We start from the raw sequence: 17231 nt of genomic DNA, 5'->3' as shown, positions 1-17231 counted from the left end.
TGCTCTTCGATTTACCTTATCAATCGCTTTTTTCAATGACACTCTGATTATATCCTCTCTGCCAAAATCTCTTCCTCAGAATACCACATTGTTGAGTGAATAACCCTGGTGTACTTCAATTTCTTTTCGCTCTCATAAATTCTGGTACATTGTTCATGATACATTTCTGAAGACAAATATTGGCACATAATGTTGTATTTGCCTCTGGGGGTTTCCTATATGTATTTGTTTCAATCCTTTTATTACATATCAGTATATATAAATCTACAAAAGAAATACATGTCTGGTTGTATATTACAGTAAATGTAATACCATATTAATTATCATGTAATGCCTCCACATAATCCATTAAATCTCTCTGCCAATATCATCAATATATTATCAATGAACCGCTACAATTTGGTAACAAAATTAGTCTGTAGGTTGAAAGGAGTCCCATGAATAAATTAGCTATTTACAGTGAACACTTTGACCCCATTGCCACTCCGGACAGTTGTTGGTTAATTTGACCAATAAAAAAAAAAATATATCAAGTTGGTTACTTCTACCAACATATTCTTTTCCCAAAAAGATGTGTCTGACTTCTTGCTGTAAAAATATTCCAGTGCATCAATGACTAGCTAATGTTCAATGGAGGTATATAATGCTACAATGCCACCACATCTAGCATTACCAACCAATAATTTGATTGCCACACTATTGATGTTAATATTTGTAGATATGAGGGTAATTGCTTCACCATAGGATTAAAAAAAACCTGTCTCCAAATTCTGAAATTGGTTGCATGGTTGAGCCAATACCATTTACTAATGGCCTGCCAGTAGGTATTTTATCAAACATTTTAACGTTTTTTGGAAGAAAATATATAAAAGGATAATTCACAAATTTAATTTGTAGGTTTTCATAGTCTTTTTTATGTATAATGCCTTCTTGAACAACATTTTTATAATACTTGGAGCTTTCCGTTTCAGAGAAGCCCAAGGGTTTTCCGGTATAATTTTATATTTCCCTTCTTCTTGCAGGTGATTAGAGCTCATTTGGATAGGGTCACCACTATTTAACACAACAATATTTCCACCTTTATCTGCCGACTTGAGCACAGTCTCATGATCTTGTAACTTTTCCAAAATGTTAATTGCTCACTCAACATATTGTATTTAAGAAATAGTTTTCTTTTTTTAAAGTTGTCATCGAACTTGCAAATATCTTTGGTTTCAAGATCAAAAAATACCTCAATCATATTGTTTTTACATGTAAACAGTTTTCCCTGCTGGCTTCCTGTTCAATGTCTAAGTCAACTAAGATTTTGCGTGTGCTCGCATCACCTTCTTTCAGTGACATCAATAGCTTTATGGGTTCTAAATCCATTAATGAATGACTCAATTCCTCAATTTCACCACACTGTCATGTATGGTATCCATATATAATTTAGAACATATTTGTTTAAGTTTAAATTTATGACAAAATGTATATGTATCCACATATACATCTATTGGTCTTTATCTCACATACGGTTAAAATGTTATACCCTTTTTAAGAATATCAATGTATCCATTACTCAAAGGTCTTTTTGATAGGTTAATTATGGTATTGTTATCCTTCTTGTGGTCACAAAACGCCTGAGTCTTGATCTTATTAAAATCCCTCTTCCATCTTCTGTTTGTACTATTGATTCTCTTTCCTCTCTTACCTCTCTTTCTTTGCCTTCTGCACTTGCCTGCACCCCGTTATTTTTTTGGGTTGTAAAACAACACCTTTTTTTAAATGTCCATCCCTATCTGTTGATATCTATTCCCTTTTCTATATCATACATTTCAGACAAATAGTTTCTTTTGGGTTTATCCATATCGTTTGAGCCCTCAAAGCCGTCTGTACTTTCTGCATCTGAACTAACAGGTTTATTCAACAGAGTGTTCACTGTCAAGAATGTTCTTGACTTTTTCAGTTTTATCTTGTCTTGAAATTCTCTTAAGAGTTGACCCAGTGTGTTGAATTCATTTTTAATGGTATCTACTTGATCTATTTTATGAGGTCCCTCCTCCAATACAATAATATCCTGTTCTGCCATAGCATGACATTTTTCCACATGTTTAATTAATAGTTCTAACATGGTATATGAGGAAAATGATACATTTTACTCCCATGATTAGGCTAATTATGCATTATTGTACTCATCAAAATTTGGAAAAACACAAGTCTTCAAACCCCTAGGTATAATTTGATGCTTTAAATATTCATTCAGTGTCATTATTTCACAGTATTTTGTCATGTCTTATTAATGTAACTTTTCGAGTTTCATGATTTTTTCCCTTTGTCCCTCTCTCTGTGGTCTGTATGTGAAGGGATGCAACATGCTCCTTTTTGGTTCAAACAATGCTTTCCTGTCTTGATCCCTTCCTTGCCTATGCATCCTCATTTTGACGGCTTTAAGGCTTAATATATATGGAAAACCAAATCAAAAAATGTATACAGGTTGTGGAGAATGGAGTCAAGAGATCAGTAGATATTTTGGTAAGAAAATGTTTTGTCCAATGGAATATTTTTTCAAAAGGCATGAAAGGTGAATAAAAGAAGTTAGTTTGCCAAAAAATACATTTTCAATAATTCTTTGAACCCACCATTTACCCAAGCTTCTAATCCCACCCTGGATCCCCCCACAACTTTTTAAACCTTTACCGAACCCCCATTTACCCAATCTTCTAACCCCACCATGGAACCTCCCACCCCTTTTAACCCTTTACCCCATCCCCCATATATTTATTTGTTGATATTTGTATCGTTCTTTTTTCATTCGTTATTTTGTTTTCATCATAATCAAGGCATACTGCAATTGGCATACTGTAATTGGCTTCATTTGAAGCACTTGGACTGGGACCACATGTTATGTTCTCAGTCCAGATGATAATACTTCAGAGGAACATACATTTGGGCAACATTTCGGACTGTTACTACCAATATTTTCTAAGAATATTTCTCTTAAGATGAACCACGGTGGCCGGGGGCATCCCATTACTTGAAAGCCCTGAACAACCAGGTCTTTATTACAGGGATTTGAATGTGTTTATTTGATGGGGTCTTGCAGATTTACCAGTAATGCATTCCGTGTTTAAAGTCTCACATATAACTATAACACTTGATACATTTACATTAAACTTCTATTTCATATACAAGTGCCTCACAAAATGTTTCTTACACATATTATTGATAAGATAATCCACTTGGATTAGACTACTTTTGGAGAAAGAAATATATGTTTTATGCGCATAACAACATGATGCTTCATTTAAATGACATGCCAACAATTTATGAAATGAAAGTTTTGCACACTGAGATTCTTCATCTGAAAACACATGACAACATGTTATTTTATTAAAGATTAGATGTGAATAAATGTAGCTCTCTTTAAAACGTAATTTTTTCCAGGTAATGTAAGAACTGGCGCTGCTCCTTGGATATGCTCCCCACTGTGTGTAGAGTATGGTACTATTATCGATTACATATTTCACGGAATCCACATTTCGTATGCGTAGCATTCTGCACAGTACATTGTGTCAATGTAGACAGGTACCTTTCTTCAGATGAAAGTAGAAAGTTTTATTTTGGAAAAAGGGTTTTCGGCATTTCTTGCTGTGGGTTAATGCTTTGGCAGTGCCTCGTGCTTGGGATTTCTTGCGTCTTCGCCTGTGCAGTCCCAATTTTGATTCAAAGAGTGTGGGGGAAATTGGCATCATTTATCTGGTGCTGTCTCTCGGGCGAGGAGGCAACAGCCTGCATTTTACAGGCACACAATAGGAAAGTAGAAATGTACCATTCCAGTAATTCTGTGTCTAGATGCTTTCCCCTACACAGTATTCTTCATAACCTCATGATAGATGCCTGAAGGGCATCAATAAAGTGCCATAAGGCATTCCATTGCAACAAGCATTGTCAAAGGCAATAATTTGGGATTTTGTCGCAAGGCTTAGGCATTTTCAAGATGCTGGAAAAAAGGTGTTACTCATCCAGAAGTTGGCAACAGCTGGCAAATGGTCTTAGTACCTTGTCATATTATGATAGTGCCTGGCAAAGGCCTATCAAATGGCTTTAAAAGCCCCCAAACAGTTGGAATTGGTAATTCGTGTTTTTTACAAAAACGTTGTTCAGGGAACAGAAGCATGGGCAGACATATTTGTTTATAAATGAAGTGGCAGGAGGCATAATTGGGCAAAAAATGTATTGTCACACAAAGAGTTAGTTTTCATCTGTAAATACCCTTCAGAAGAAATTGGTGTCCCCTTGAAAACACATAAGCAATTGAAAGAGATGTGGGGTGGGGTAAAGCCATAGGCACTAGCATGGATAGAGGCAAGTAAAAACTGCAAACAACACCCACAGGATATATTTCCCTAATCACATTCGTCGCCTTCCTATCTTCATTTCACATGCCAATCGTTTAGGCAAATGGGCAGTGCTTGCCGTGCAAACTAATAGGCAAAACTAAAAAGAAATGTAATTCTTAAAACATCCAGAAAAATGAAGTCCTTTTCATGGGGAAGACAATTGTCTGCTTCTGGTTCTTTGTGGCATGCTTGACAATGTGTTTCCTAGAAGACGATAGGTAGGCCTCTGAGTGAGGTTGAAAAGTCTGAGCGTGTGGCCAGACAAGGCCTCGGAGAGAATTCCTTGGTAACAAAGGTCTTCAGCGAGGAAATGCCACTGCCACGGCTACCTAAAGTTTCCAGAAATGTATTGTTATCAGTCTTGAGATGGACATCAGACGACAAAGTTGAAGTTGCCTATAATTAACATATGAAAAACACTGTGACCCCACACGCATAGCAAGAGACACCAGGAACAGAATAATGGTAGGTTGAAGTATCTTAATAACAAGATTTTCTTTAGTGGTAATGGAAGGGTTGATGGTTAACAGTACCCTATACGCAATACAGTCATAGAACAAATGTTACCACAGATTGTTATCAGCGGGATCAGAGGGCATACAGCAGACGCCCTGTACCACTATGAACTCTACTCCTGGCCAGACCAGTCTTCACCTAGATGCTATAGTTATTGCATGCCATCTCTTGACATCAGTGTCAAGGAGGAGGGGCACTCTCTTTGTCATTGCGTAACAAACTAGTACCTAAAATAATCGTGTGCACTAAAGGGATACACGCAGTACAGATGTGTCAGGAAGCTGGCAGGAAGGGTTGTTCAATTACAGAATCAGCGCTCATCATTCGCATTCAGTTTCAGTAAGAAAGTAGCAGCACCCGCTGGCATCCATTCACTATGGCTTTCGGGACAGATTGACACTCAAGGAACACGCAAGCCTCTGGGATCAAACATCACCCCATTTCTGACGTAATTTACTCATGTCACTTAAACATGCAATAGTTCAGTGTTCAATACATGCATTGAATGCATCATGTAGGAAAAGCTAACTCATACCAAAGCAAATAGTAACTAAATATCAAACTAGAAGTAAATGGCATGAACAAGCTAGCGACAATAAAAATTAATGGAAAATTTCGCCCTCAAATAAGTCTTAAATGGCGACTTTTGCAATGCGTTTTCTTATTTTTTACTGGATAGTAAATGCTGCATTATCCGGCGTCAGAGAGACTCTCAATACCTCTATACGTCATGCACATTTTTTTGTTTTGTAAAGTCCTGTCTATTGTTAAAATAAAGTGTAAAAAGCAAGGTGTATGCTTTCATCTAATGACTCAGGGACTTTTCAATGAATTTAAAGCAGCGTAGGGGCAGGTAAAAGACTCTCCCGCTCCGCCTTCAATTTGCACTGTGCTATCCCGCCGCATGTATTGTCATGCAGTTGGAAAACCTAAGCATTCTCTTGGAATCTGCCCGACCTTTGCACCTGCAAGAAGCAGGCGGATTCCATAGGAATCCATTGCCAGTGGTGACTGCACAGCGTTATTTGCAGGCGGCAGTTGCATTTGTTTTCCAAAACAGATCAGAACAGTGAAAAGTAAAGGCTCTTTAACTCTTCATATGTATGCACTTTTTTTCAAAATGACACTAAATGCACAGAAGGGGCACTTTTTCACATAAGTGCAAATGGGTAGGTTCCCCCTGCACGAAATGTAAGAGGTCTATATAGTGGTGTCAATGCCGTCACATTGCTCAATGTCTCTCCCACCCTCATACCCCTTAATGAGCCATATCTTTTTTTTTTTTATTAATTAAAGGTATTCAGATAGTCAATATTATACAATCTTTATTTGATGTTATGTTAAGATGATTTCATAATGCGCCAAATCGACACTGCAGTAGTTTAAGAGCACCGAGACTTCTCAGTGCAGGGCATACTTTACCCCAGCCTGGGGCATCCCCGCCTTAGTCTGTGGTGCACAAAATATGTGTGCATGTCACCCCTCACCTGCCCATTGAGCTAAAAGGAAAAAGAATATCGAAATCTGTGCCCAAGGTGTAAACTATGACGTGTTGCCATTTCTAATGAAGTCGCTGGGCAGTGCAGTGCTACCGTAAAACAGTAAAACATTACTCACCAACAACTTGCACACATTAGCAAGTTACTATTTGTTCTAAAACACTCGATTAAAAGGATTCAAAGAAAGAGATCACAGATGGAGCAGCCCATCACATATGCAGTAAACAAAATATACCATATATCAACTTAAACGTATTTGTTCATGTAGCACCTAACCACGAGATATTGACGACGCTTTAAAAAAAAGGTGCAGTTACTACCAAAGTCAGTGGTTCCCACTCCGGTAGGAAGCATGAGAAGAAGACTTATTCACACTGGGATTTGAACATGGGAGTTTCATTTTACACACACACACATCTCTGCGACACGTGCATTTACCCACCAAGCTATCTTAGAGACTGAACCAGGCGCCAAGTTAGACAGCCACACCTGCCGCCGTGATGCCTTAGCGGGCAGTTTTATATGCTGTACTTTCTTTACACATGGGTGTTGTCTACTGGAGGTGAAACGGTCTGCATGAGGGTTACAGCGGCCTGTGCCGCGCAGACACTGGAGCATAAGCCGCCGGTGGTGGCTTGAGAGGCGAGCGCAGTGACAGTGGCCGGGCCCTCCCTCTCCTGGCCATCTGCGCTCTGGGGTTTTTCCAGGTCTGAGGGGGCTGGCCGAGGTCCAGCAGCCTTGGTATTAATAGCTGGCCTGCTTGGGCTCCTGCCTCTGCTCCGCGACCGTCTGCCCCGTCCGAGTTGCTGCTGCCGCCGCCTTGAGATTACAGCCTGGCCCAGGCACTGGAGAGATAAGCCTGCTGCTGTGCGCGGACTCTGCCTGCCCGCCACCTGCTGCCAGACCCCGTACCCCCACACCGAAGATCACCTGTGAACCCCCGAACAATGGACCCAGAAGTAGCAACTCCGAGGAGGCAGGAGGCTCGCATTCCACACTCTGCAGCTGGCACCCTGCAGACCAAAGGTACAGTAACTCTGTGGTGCAACTCTGGCATCCTTGACTCCTGAGATGGGGGGCACTTGGAGCAAATGAGAGGGGGCGTACATGTATGCTTGCTCAATGAGTGACATTGGAGTTCAAAGGAAGGGCATTGGGGGGCAGGGGGTGATGTCTCTTGCTGGGTGGATGAGAACATTGTTCTGGTTACTCATGGCTGGCACTGATGAGTTCAAGTGGGGGTGGGGGGGTGTTCATTGTTTCAAAGTAGTAATTGTTGGCACTTGGTCCAACATTAGCATTGTCCCTGCCCATGGAATTTTCCACATTTGCAAGATGGAGTGTAAAACCAAAGCGTAACAATACGAGGGGGTGAGGGGGTGGGGGCGGGGTGCATTTAGAAAAAATAAAAATGCAAATTGCATGCATGGGCGGTGCCAACATCAGCACTTACATTCTGATGGGGTCCCTGCATGCACGTTTTAATTAATTTTTGCAAGGTGGAGTGCAAAAGTAAAACAAGGCAGCCTCCCTTAGTTCTTCACTGTAAATTTCCATGTTGCATGAACAGTGAACGCCACCTGCAAATTCCGCTTTGCAGACACTGTTTACTAATGGCCTGCTCTGCAACCGTCTGCGCATTCGCAGGTGCTAACTCGTGGCAGATTCCATAAGGGTCCATTCATTTTACGCCTGCCTGAAATTCTCAGAGCAGAAAATGGAGGCACGCAATCGATACGTCTTGCGTTTACGGCTCCCTTTACAGAACTGCTTGGACCAAAATGAGTTCATTGGTGTAATTGCGTGCGTGCATTGCTTTCATGCTTAGTTGTGGCAAAGAGTGTAAATGCCGCCTGCCATTTTTAGCAGAGAGCATTTACAATTAATTCCAATGGGAGCGGTCTGCTTGCGCAGCTTCTAAAAGCAGGCTTATTCCAGAGCCATCCAATGGTTTGACATGTTCCCGGTTGTTCAGGATAAGTGCAGGCTCCTAAATGAGGGATTCTGGAGTGCAAATGAAAGCTATTTGGAGTTGGAAAAAGAGATGGATTTCGAATGAACCCCTTTTGCCAAAAGAGTGAAGCTCCCTAGTTCAAAAGAAAGGTAGTTGGGGTGAACATATGTTTGTTAATTTGTTTGTTTGTTTATTTGTAATGCGCGCCAGACCCAAGGGTAACCGGGCGCAGTGAAGAGAATATGCAAAGCTTACAATGTTACATAGAATTGCAGTGTAACAAAGCGTTACAATGTTACATAGGATTAAAGTGTTACACAATTTACAGTGATAAAGAGAAGGTATGTACAGACTTTACGGGGATCATATCTAATCAAGAGGTTGAGGCATTGCTATATGGCGAGGCGGTCAGTTATATACAATGTTACTATAATTATTTACAATTGTGATATATCTCTAATAATACATATATACATTCAGATAAAGTAGCATAACACAAGTGTCTATGGAGACATTTTGGGTCATGGGGGATAATCTGAGATGCCAAATGAGTGACCCTCCAGAGTTCAAATGAGATGCACATGGGATAGAAAATGAGGCACACTTTAAGTCGATTCTCCTTTAAAGTGTCTAATGAGTGAATGCATGGTGTTCAAACAAAATATATTGGCGGAAATACAAGACACTTTCAGTGCCAAATCAGGAACGTTTTGGGGGCAGCATGAGGGGCATTAGTTTGGATGTGAGTTACTTTTCCCTCCTATTAGTGCGATAATGATGACTTGTAGTTGAAAGTGTTAATAGTTGACTTGCAATGTGTTTGGGTACAAATGGGAAGACCTTTGACTGAATATAAGGTCTGTTTTTTCTTCTAAATGAGTTGCACTGCAGAGCCTACATGGAAGATATTTGTGATTAAACATGAACGCCATTGGTTATGATAGGTTATTTATAACACGCTTAATAACCAGAGGTTTCTAAGCGTGGACCAGGGGATCGAACCTGTGCCGTCTTGCTTCCAAGGCATGCACGTTGCCCCTGAGCTATCCTCACGAGATTGACATGGCTCAGTCCTATTTTTGCTCCAAAGGGCATTGTGAAGGTCACCTGAGCAGTGTTTGGGGTTGCACATCTGTGATGATTATAATTATCATTTTTTATTTTATAATGGCTTAATACCAGAGAGATTGGTTTCTGAGGGCAGGATTGAGATTCAAACCTGTGTTGCGCTGCGTGTCCTTGCTTTCAAGATGAATGCGTTGCCCCTGTTCTATCCCCTCCCAGGTGATGTGTTGAGTGCCCAACAAGAGGTATGGAAGATCAACTGGAAACAAGCTTAGAAAGTATTGTCTGGTGTAGGGTTAACATGAAATATATATGAGATACAAAATGTTGGGCCATCTTATGAACTTCATGGCATATTTTAGTCCTCAGTTGTAATTTAAAATCCAGATGCATTCTGGATAATGTAGTCTTAGGCCACACAGTCATCTGGAAACATTCCATTTGTCCAATATCTTTTATATTAATGAGGAATGTTTGTGGTGTGGATCAGGATCTTGGTTTGGATCCAAACGAATAACAGTGTGGAGTTCAGATGGAAGGTATATGGGGTTCAAAATGAGCAATGTTTAGAGTCAGCTGAGGCCAAGTCCAGATCAATATGAGTGAACACTGTGATTTATAGTCGAGACATCTCAGGTTAATATGACAATCATCTGAGGTCAATATAAGAGACATCTGAGTGATATCCTACATCATTATGCGAGATATCTCAGGCCACGATGAGCAATATGTGGGAGACTTCTTAGGTCATTACGTGGATATCTGATTTCAATATGTCGGACATTGTTGATCAAAACGAGGGAAATAATTTAGCTTCAAATGAGTATCACTTTACAGTTCAAGCAAAATATATTTAGATTTTAATAAGCAATACATTTGGAATACTGATAAAACCTATTTCGAGGTGCCCAGTGCATCAGATATTGGGGTGTGACTCAGGGCTGTTCCAATACATATTTTAAAAAGTTGATTGTGCCTAATGTTCACACTTTGTAAATCTAATTGGACAGATCTTTAGTAAAACGTGTAGGTAGTTTCAGCTACCTATTGAAGCCTGGCGATCGGCAGCGGGATGAGAAGTGCAATTGTTGAATGGCGCCAAGGGGATAATCAGCTGCAACACAGACTGCTGTCACAAGTGGGCAGGATCTATATGTATAAGGAACCCAGTAGGAAAACCCATCAGAAAGAGTTATGTTAAGTTTCTAAATACAGACATGCATATTGGAGGGTGTCTGGTAGGAGTAAGAGTTACTGCACTTGGCAGTATTTGAAGGTTCACCCAGGTTCCAGCTGACCATTCAAATGCCTTAGATCTAGCAGTCTTGGTCCAAGTCATGGGTGACATGCTTTAAAGATAGGAAGAATGGGTTTCCTTTGCCATCTGAAATGTATAATTGCAAGGAAGGCATTGTCCCAGCACCCACATGAAATGCATTAGGGAATAGGAAAGACCTGCCCAATTTACGTTTGGAATGTAGTGGAATTAGGGATAATTTACTCCTTCTCCTCATAGAAATTAAATCAGACTAAAAAGCAATTGATCCATCTCCACTTTGAAATGCTGCAAGGCTGCAAAGAACTTACTCCAGCTATCCATTAAAATGCATTAGATCTTGGAAGGACTTGTGCCAACACCTATCCTCCCCCATTTAAATACATTAGGCTAGGAAGGACTAAGTCCAATTCCCATTAAAAACGCATTAATGCTAGGAAGGACTTTTTCTAACTCCCCCTTAAAATGCATTAGAGCTAGTAATGATTTTTTTTCAACTCCCAATTGTGAAGCTAGAAGGACTTGCTTCCACTCCCAATTCAAATGCATTTGTGATAGAAAGGCCTCTTTCAAGCTCCCCATTGACATGCATCAGAGCTAGGAAGGATTTGCTTCAACTCCCAAATAAAATGCATTAGAGATAGGAAGGATTTTCTTCAACTCCCAATTTTGAAGCATTAGAGCTAGGAAGGACTTGCTTCCACTCCCAATTCAAATGCATTAGTGATAGGAAGGCCTCTTTCAAACTCCCCATTGACATGCATTAGAGCTAGGAAGTATTTGCTTCAACTCCCAATTCAAATGCAATAGAGATAGAAAGACTTGTTTTCTAATCCCCATTCAAATGCATTAGTCTAGGAAGCACTAGCTCCAATTCCCCTATTTAAATGCATTAATGCTAGGAAGGACGTATTCCAACTCCCCTTTCAAGTTCATTAGAGCTAGGAAGGACTTTGTTCAACTCACATTTCAAATGCATAAGGGCTTTGAAGGACTTGCTTCAAATTCTCGCTCTAATGCATTAGCGCTAGGAAGGTCTTTCTCAGAGTCCTCCTTGAAATACATTCAGCATCATAAGAGGCCTGCCCCAACTTCTATTGGGAATGCCTCTGGTAGGTTATAGATACCTGTTCCCCCTCATAACTGATATGAATAGGAGAACAATGAGGCACCTATGCTGCTACATTGAGGTTGTACTGGAAATGTGTTCCAACTACCCATTGGCGTGCATTGGGTGCAATGGCTGTTTAGCTAAAGTCCATTAAAATACATTTGTCTGTGATGACTGTCATTCCTTCAACTCCCTGTTGGAATACATTGGGTAAAACAAGGGATCTAATCATCTCCTCGCTGAGGTCCAGTGAGGATCTTTGAAGGGCCTGCTCGAACACCCCCTGTGCACTCGAGGAACATTTAACATCTCATTATTGGGAATGCTCCAGTTTCCCATTTTAGGAAGTAATCTGCTAGGCGACTGCACCATTTCTCCATTGCATTTCAAATGGAAACTCTAAGGCGCTGATCTTGCCTAACCATTGAAATGCATTGGAGTACTGGTAAGAACATTCCACAACTCTCCATTACAATGCATTGAAGCAACAGGACTTAACATACTAGTAAGAACATTAAACTAAGAACTTGCACTGACTTTCCTTTCTAATGTAACAGCGTAATGCTAAGAACGTCTCCCATCTCCCCATCGTGATCCATTGGGGTGTCATAAAGGACATGATCCAACCTGCAAATCTAACACAGGAACCTGCTACAGGCTCTCATTTAAATGTAATGTGAGTGCTGTGAGAACTGGTCCGAATGTACTTTTAAATGCTTTGTTGAAGTGCAGTGTAGGTTGGGGTAGTATTGGGACTGGGTTGGTGTTATTGCAGATCACACACCACCTGCAAGAGGCCTAGCACTGTGGGTGAATGCATGCTGTGACCTACACGGGTGCCTGCATATTCAGAACAGTTTCTGCATTTTGTTGATTGTAGTCTTTGCTACTATATCATTCGGGTTAGATCGGATGGGGTAATAGCCTAGGGTTGCATCATACTCACGTCATCAAGTTATTTGTACAGTTCCAAGAGGTGCAGTGTGTCCGGCTGGCATCTGCACGTGCAGTTTTGTAGTGGCACAGTATCATGCGTTATGTGGCCCAGGTACTGGCCTGTGTGTTTCTAGTCTCATGGTGTGCTGGTGTTATGGTTGGGTGTATCGGGCAGGCGTGGATGCACAGGTTTGGATTCCAGCTGGCATGTTTATGCCAGGTTCCCTAGGTAAGCATGCCTGGGGTTGAGTGCATACGGCAGGTTTAACACAGCTATCTGGCGCATGTCCTGTTGTTGGGGTGGACGGCATTCTGGGTTGGCATGCTGAGGGCCTGCTTTCGTAGGGCAGGTGCATTATGCTCTGGGATGAGTGATGTGCCTGCCTCCTTGGTTCTCTTCTTTGTGTCCCCGGAGTGCCAGGTGTGTAGAGTTGGGTTAATTGTGTTATGGGTGGGAGGAACATGTAATAATAATAATAATAATAATTTAGCATTTATATAGCGCTACAAACCCTCAGGTATCTGAGCGCTGCTTATTATTACCCACGGTGTGTGGTGCTCATTTATCGACCTCAGAAGGATGAAAGGCTGAATTTGGCCCTGCCGGGATTCGAACCTGCGTCAGCAGGCTCTGCACGGATGTCAAAGCGAGCGCTCTACTCAGTATACCGTTGTAGCTTGATGGGCATTTCAATGGGTGCATGTGTGTGTGCGGGTTGTTTGTCGTGTGGACGGGAGAGGTTGTGCCTCAGGTTTGATTGTCTTTAAGAAAGGGAGATTCTGTATGTTGTGCTTGGTCCTGCTGGCCATCCATCAATGAATGAAGAATGCTGTGTATGCTGAATACATGACAGGTTGGGAGCATGTTGGGTGCATGGGTTGAGTGAATGTTCTGAGTGTATCAATTGGGCATGAGATAGAAAGGATGAGGATGGCTAGTGGATGGTCACTGTGAAACGTTACTTAAGACGAATGGACAGGAGGAGGGGTCATTATCGTGGGATAATGGCACAACCTCAGAGCACACAGCCATACATTGGAGGGAAGAGTAATTGTCCAAAGTACTAATGCACGCTCCCACAATCTCTAAAGCTATTAGCAAGCCGTTGGGGGCAGCAATATAGGCCTTGGAGTTGTTGTGGTGCAGTAAAACACATGATTGTATTAGTAGACAAAAGTTGTTGAAAATTAAATGTGATTCTATTTCGTATTCTTTAAATAAAAAGATTGCCTTTAGGAAGAAAGCATTTTAATTGTAAACTTAATTGATCAGGAACGTTTTTAACATGAACATGCATTAGGTGTATTGTAAAAGTAAACATAGACGGTTTCTCAAAAGTCAAAGCAGTTTTGCATAGTGTAGCTATCCGTCAGGTGTGTTAATTAACTTGTGTACGAGCGCGGTAGAAATAAAATATCACTATCAATATCAATATCAACTTGCACAATGACGTTACAACGAAATAAAGAGCCTCCCAGAGAAGGCGTGTTCTGTGGAAAGGAATCTTTCTGGGAAATTGCATTTGTGTTATTTGAATGCAGATTGATGGTAGATGTAGTTTCACTGCTGCCTGCTTCTTACGTGAGAATGCTTGTAATACAGTCTATATCAGTAGTTATTGATTGTGTTTTGTCCATTGTAATTGGCTAAGAGTAGGCCAATAACGATTGCCATGTGCGAATAAAAGAAAGTGCAACCTTGCAAATGTGTAAATGAATATACTTTCATGTATTGCAACATGGGTCTCACGACTTGACTGTGACGAAGGAAAAGAACCATCACACCTCTGTTTGATGGCAACACACTGGTAATACCAAATAAAAAATGGATCAAAGTTAGATGTCTACATTTTACTCTGATAGCCTACTGCCAAGTAAGGCACCGCCCTGTCTCACGTGGAACGTCTAGCATGGCGTGCCCAGAACTCTTAATAATTTCCCTTTTGACATGAACTGGCAGGCTTTTTATCAATTGTACCTTATTCTACCATTCCAGTCCCTTATCTCCTGTGGCCAACAACCTTCATCTGTATGCAGTCTATTCTTGACTGTGCTACTCTTGGCTCGGGCTGTAGAGTCACAGAATTAACATTCAGACTTTGATCTGTGATAGAAATAAGGCATAAAGACGCCTGGACAAACAAGCTGCCTCTAGGATTGCCGAACACACACTCGAGCATTCAAGCATCTAACATTATATTTTGTACTAATCTGCTATTTTGTCTCTCTGGTTTGGAAACACAACACAATTATAACCACACTTTCCTACATATCTACCTTCTCCTTTATTTGCTGAACTGTGGTCTACCTAAAAGGGCTGACACACACCTATGCTATCACAATATAACTTGTGGATCTACAAAAAATAGGCCTTCACTGCCTGCTTTTGAAATGTCCCCTACAGTTGAAATGACACCATTAGCACGAGGATGGATCCATGAATTCTGATGGCACCTGCATGGGACGAGCTGCCCCATGCTCTCAGAGAGGAAAAAAATCACCTGGCTTTTAGAAAATCACTAACAACCATACTGTTCATTTAAAGTATCTGATTGCAAGTCTGGGCAATGCTGCAGGGCCGCCCAAGCCGAGGCAGGGTAACTGATGTTACCATCCAGCAAGCCAGGAGAGGGGCAGCGCCCACCCACACGCCTGCTCCTCTCCCCCACAATCCACAGAGACACGCAGAGGAAGGGTGAGGTGTGAACAATCGCCTCACCCTTCCTCCAAGCAACAAGGTGCTAAGCACCTAAGGAAAACCAACAGTCAGGCAGGGCCGAGGTTCAAAGACCTGCCCCCTCCTCAGGGGGCCAGACATGTCGGCTATCTGGCCTGGGGCTGGCGCACAGTCCCCACTACTATACACATCAAAGACCCAGGGCTCCCCAGGGTCTTATAAATAAGAGCAGAATGCTCTAAGAAAACACAATTGGTTTGTGGATCCTGAACGGGGACCCAAACTAACAGGAGGTTCGCTGTTCACTCAGCGTCTTCCACACTTTGCTTCTTTACCACAAAAACCTCCCACCATACAAATAAGGGAGAAGAACAAAGGAAAAGAAGTAGAGGGCACTGTACGGTGTCCACAACGAGTCGTGGGAAATGAGAAGGTGGCACGGGCCAGAGAGGGTAACCTCAGGACCCGGTGCCCAAAAGTATGATATTATTATGATATGTGATTATTGTTATCTGCATAACCATATCTGTACAATAAATTCCTACGGCTTTTTACTGCCAACACTTGACAAAATGTTGTGAGACAAATTATTTCGGGTGAGGGTTCGGGGTCGACCAACAATGATGCATGCATATGGGTTCATCAGTTATATGTTCTCCTGTTCCTGTAAGTTAGCACCTGGATGCCTTAGGTCTCTGGCAGTATATAAGTTGAATAACATAACATAACATAACATAAATGATAGTAAGGATGATGGATGCACACTTGCATGACTGTGAGAATGGATGATTGAGAGCGATGGATTCGGCAGAAGAGATGTTTTTTTTTAAGGTGGGTGAATTAATAAAGCTGTAAGAGCAGAGTGGAGCGTGATGAGGGATGTACACATTGGAACAATCAATGAGTGTGCGCAGATGTGCAAATTTAAAGGGTGCACAAGGTTGCACGATGACAAACATAGGAATCAGCATGAACAGGGAGAAGGGAGGATGAATGAATACATGTGAAGATGAATGGTTGTGTGCCCGGACACGAACGTGGGGATGGTTAATCAAGTTAATGAGTTTGAAGAGGAATAAGAGAAAGGCCATGAATGAGAGTGCGATGATGGAGAATAGGTTGAGGATAGAAATCCACACATACACTGCTTCCACTTTGCTCTGTTCTGCAGCATTGAACAAAATGACTACACATGCATGAAAATACTTGGAATTGATAAGAATAGTGTTACAGAGGCTTTCATTAAGTGATGCCAACACGTCTGCCTTCCATTGTGTGGACTGTGATCTCTGCCACATCCTGAAACTTGCAGAATCTTTACCGTCACATGCACAGACTGTTAGGCCCTTCAAGGAACATGCACTGTGAGACACCAGTACACAGGCGTAGTGTAGACTAGGAGCATATCATAGGTAGAGTGAAGGTTTAGTGCAGGCCTGGGCAGGGTGAAGGTTTAGTGGGCACTCAGGGTGAGGGCAATAAACCAAGATGCGGGTATGGGCATGATGAGATACATAACACATTGGGAATAGTGTGATGGTCTTTGGCCCCGAAAGGAGCAATGGAGTGACTGATGTCACATCCATTGTATCCTCACATCCACATCTTTAGGCTATTTGAATGACTATATATATGTCAAAGTTACAGAAAATTGAAAGTTAGGGTCAGAGTTGTGAAAAATGAAATGGACGCCAACCCCAGTGTGCATTATGCACATAACGATTCCGCATACAAACTTTTTTTTATCACAGACATGCTTGTCAAATATAAAGATCTGTGGTCATTCCTATGCTCCTAAAATGCTCTTTGATATTATGC

General features: G+C 41.5%; 1 protein-coding gene across 1 annotated transcript in view; it reads left to right on the top strand.

The window, feature by feature from the left end:
- The first annotated feature begins 7137 nt into the window (after nucleotides 1–7137).
- The window catches only part of GADL1 (glutamate decarboxylase like 1), a 689547-nt gene continuing 679453 nt past the window's right edge, over nucleotides 7138–17231 (top strand). Inside the window, exon 1 of the mRNA XM_069648800.1 lies at nucleotides 7138–7420. Within this exon, the coding sequence (XP_069504901.1) occupies nucleotides 7342–7420 (79 nt within the window). The 5' untranslated portion in view covers nucleotides 7138–7341. The remainder of the gene's footprint in view (nucleotides 7421–17231) is intronic.

Source organism: Ambystoma mexicanum, chromosome 2q (assembly GCF_040938575.1).
Source record: "Ambystoma mexicanum isolate Mex_15411 chromosome 2q, UKY_AmexF1_1, whole genome shotgun sequence".
Taxonomy (NCBI): Eukaryota; Metazoa; Chordata; class Amphibia; order Caudata; family Ambystomatidae; genus Ambystoma; species Ambystoma mexicanum.
This window is presented reverse-complemented; position numbering and strand designations above follow the sequence as displayed.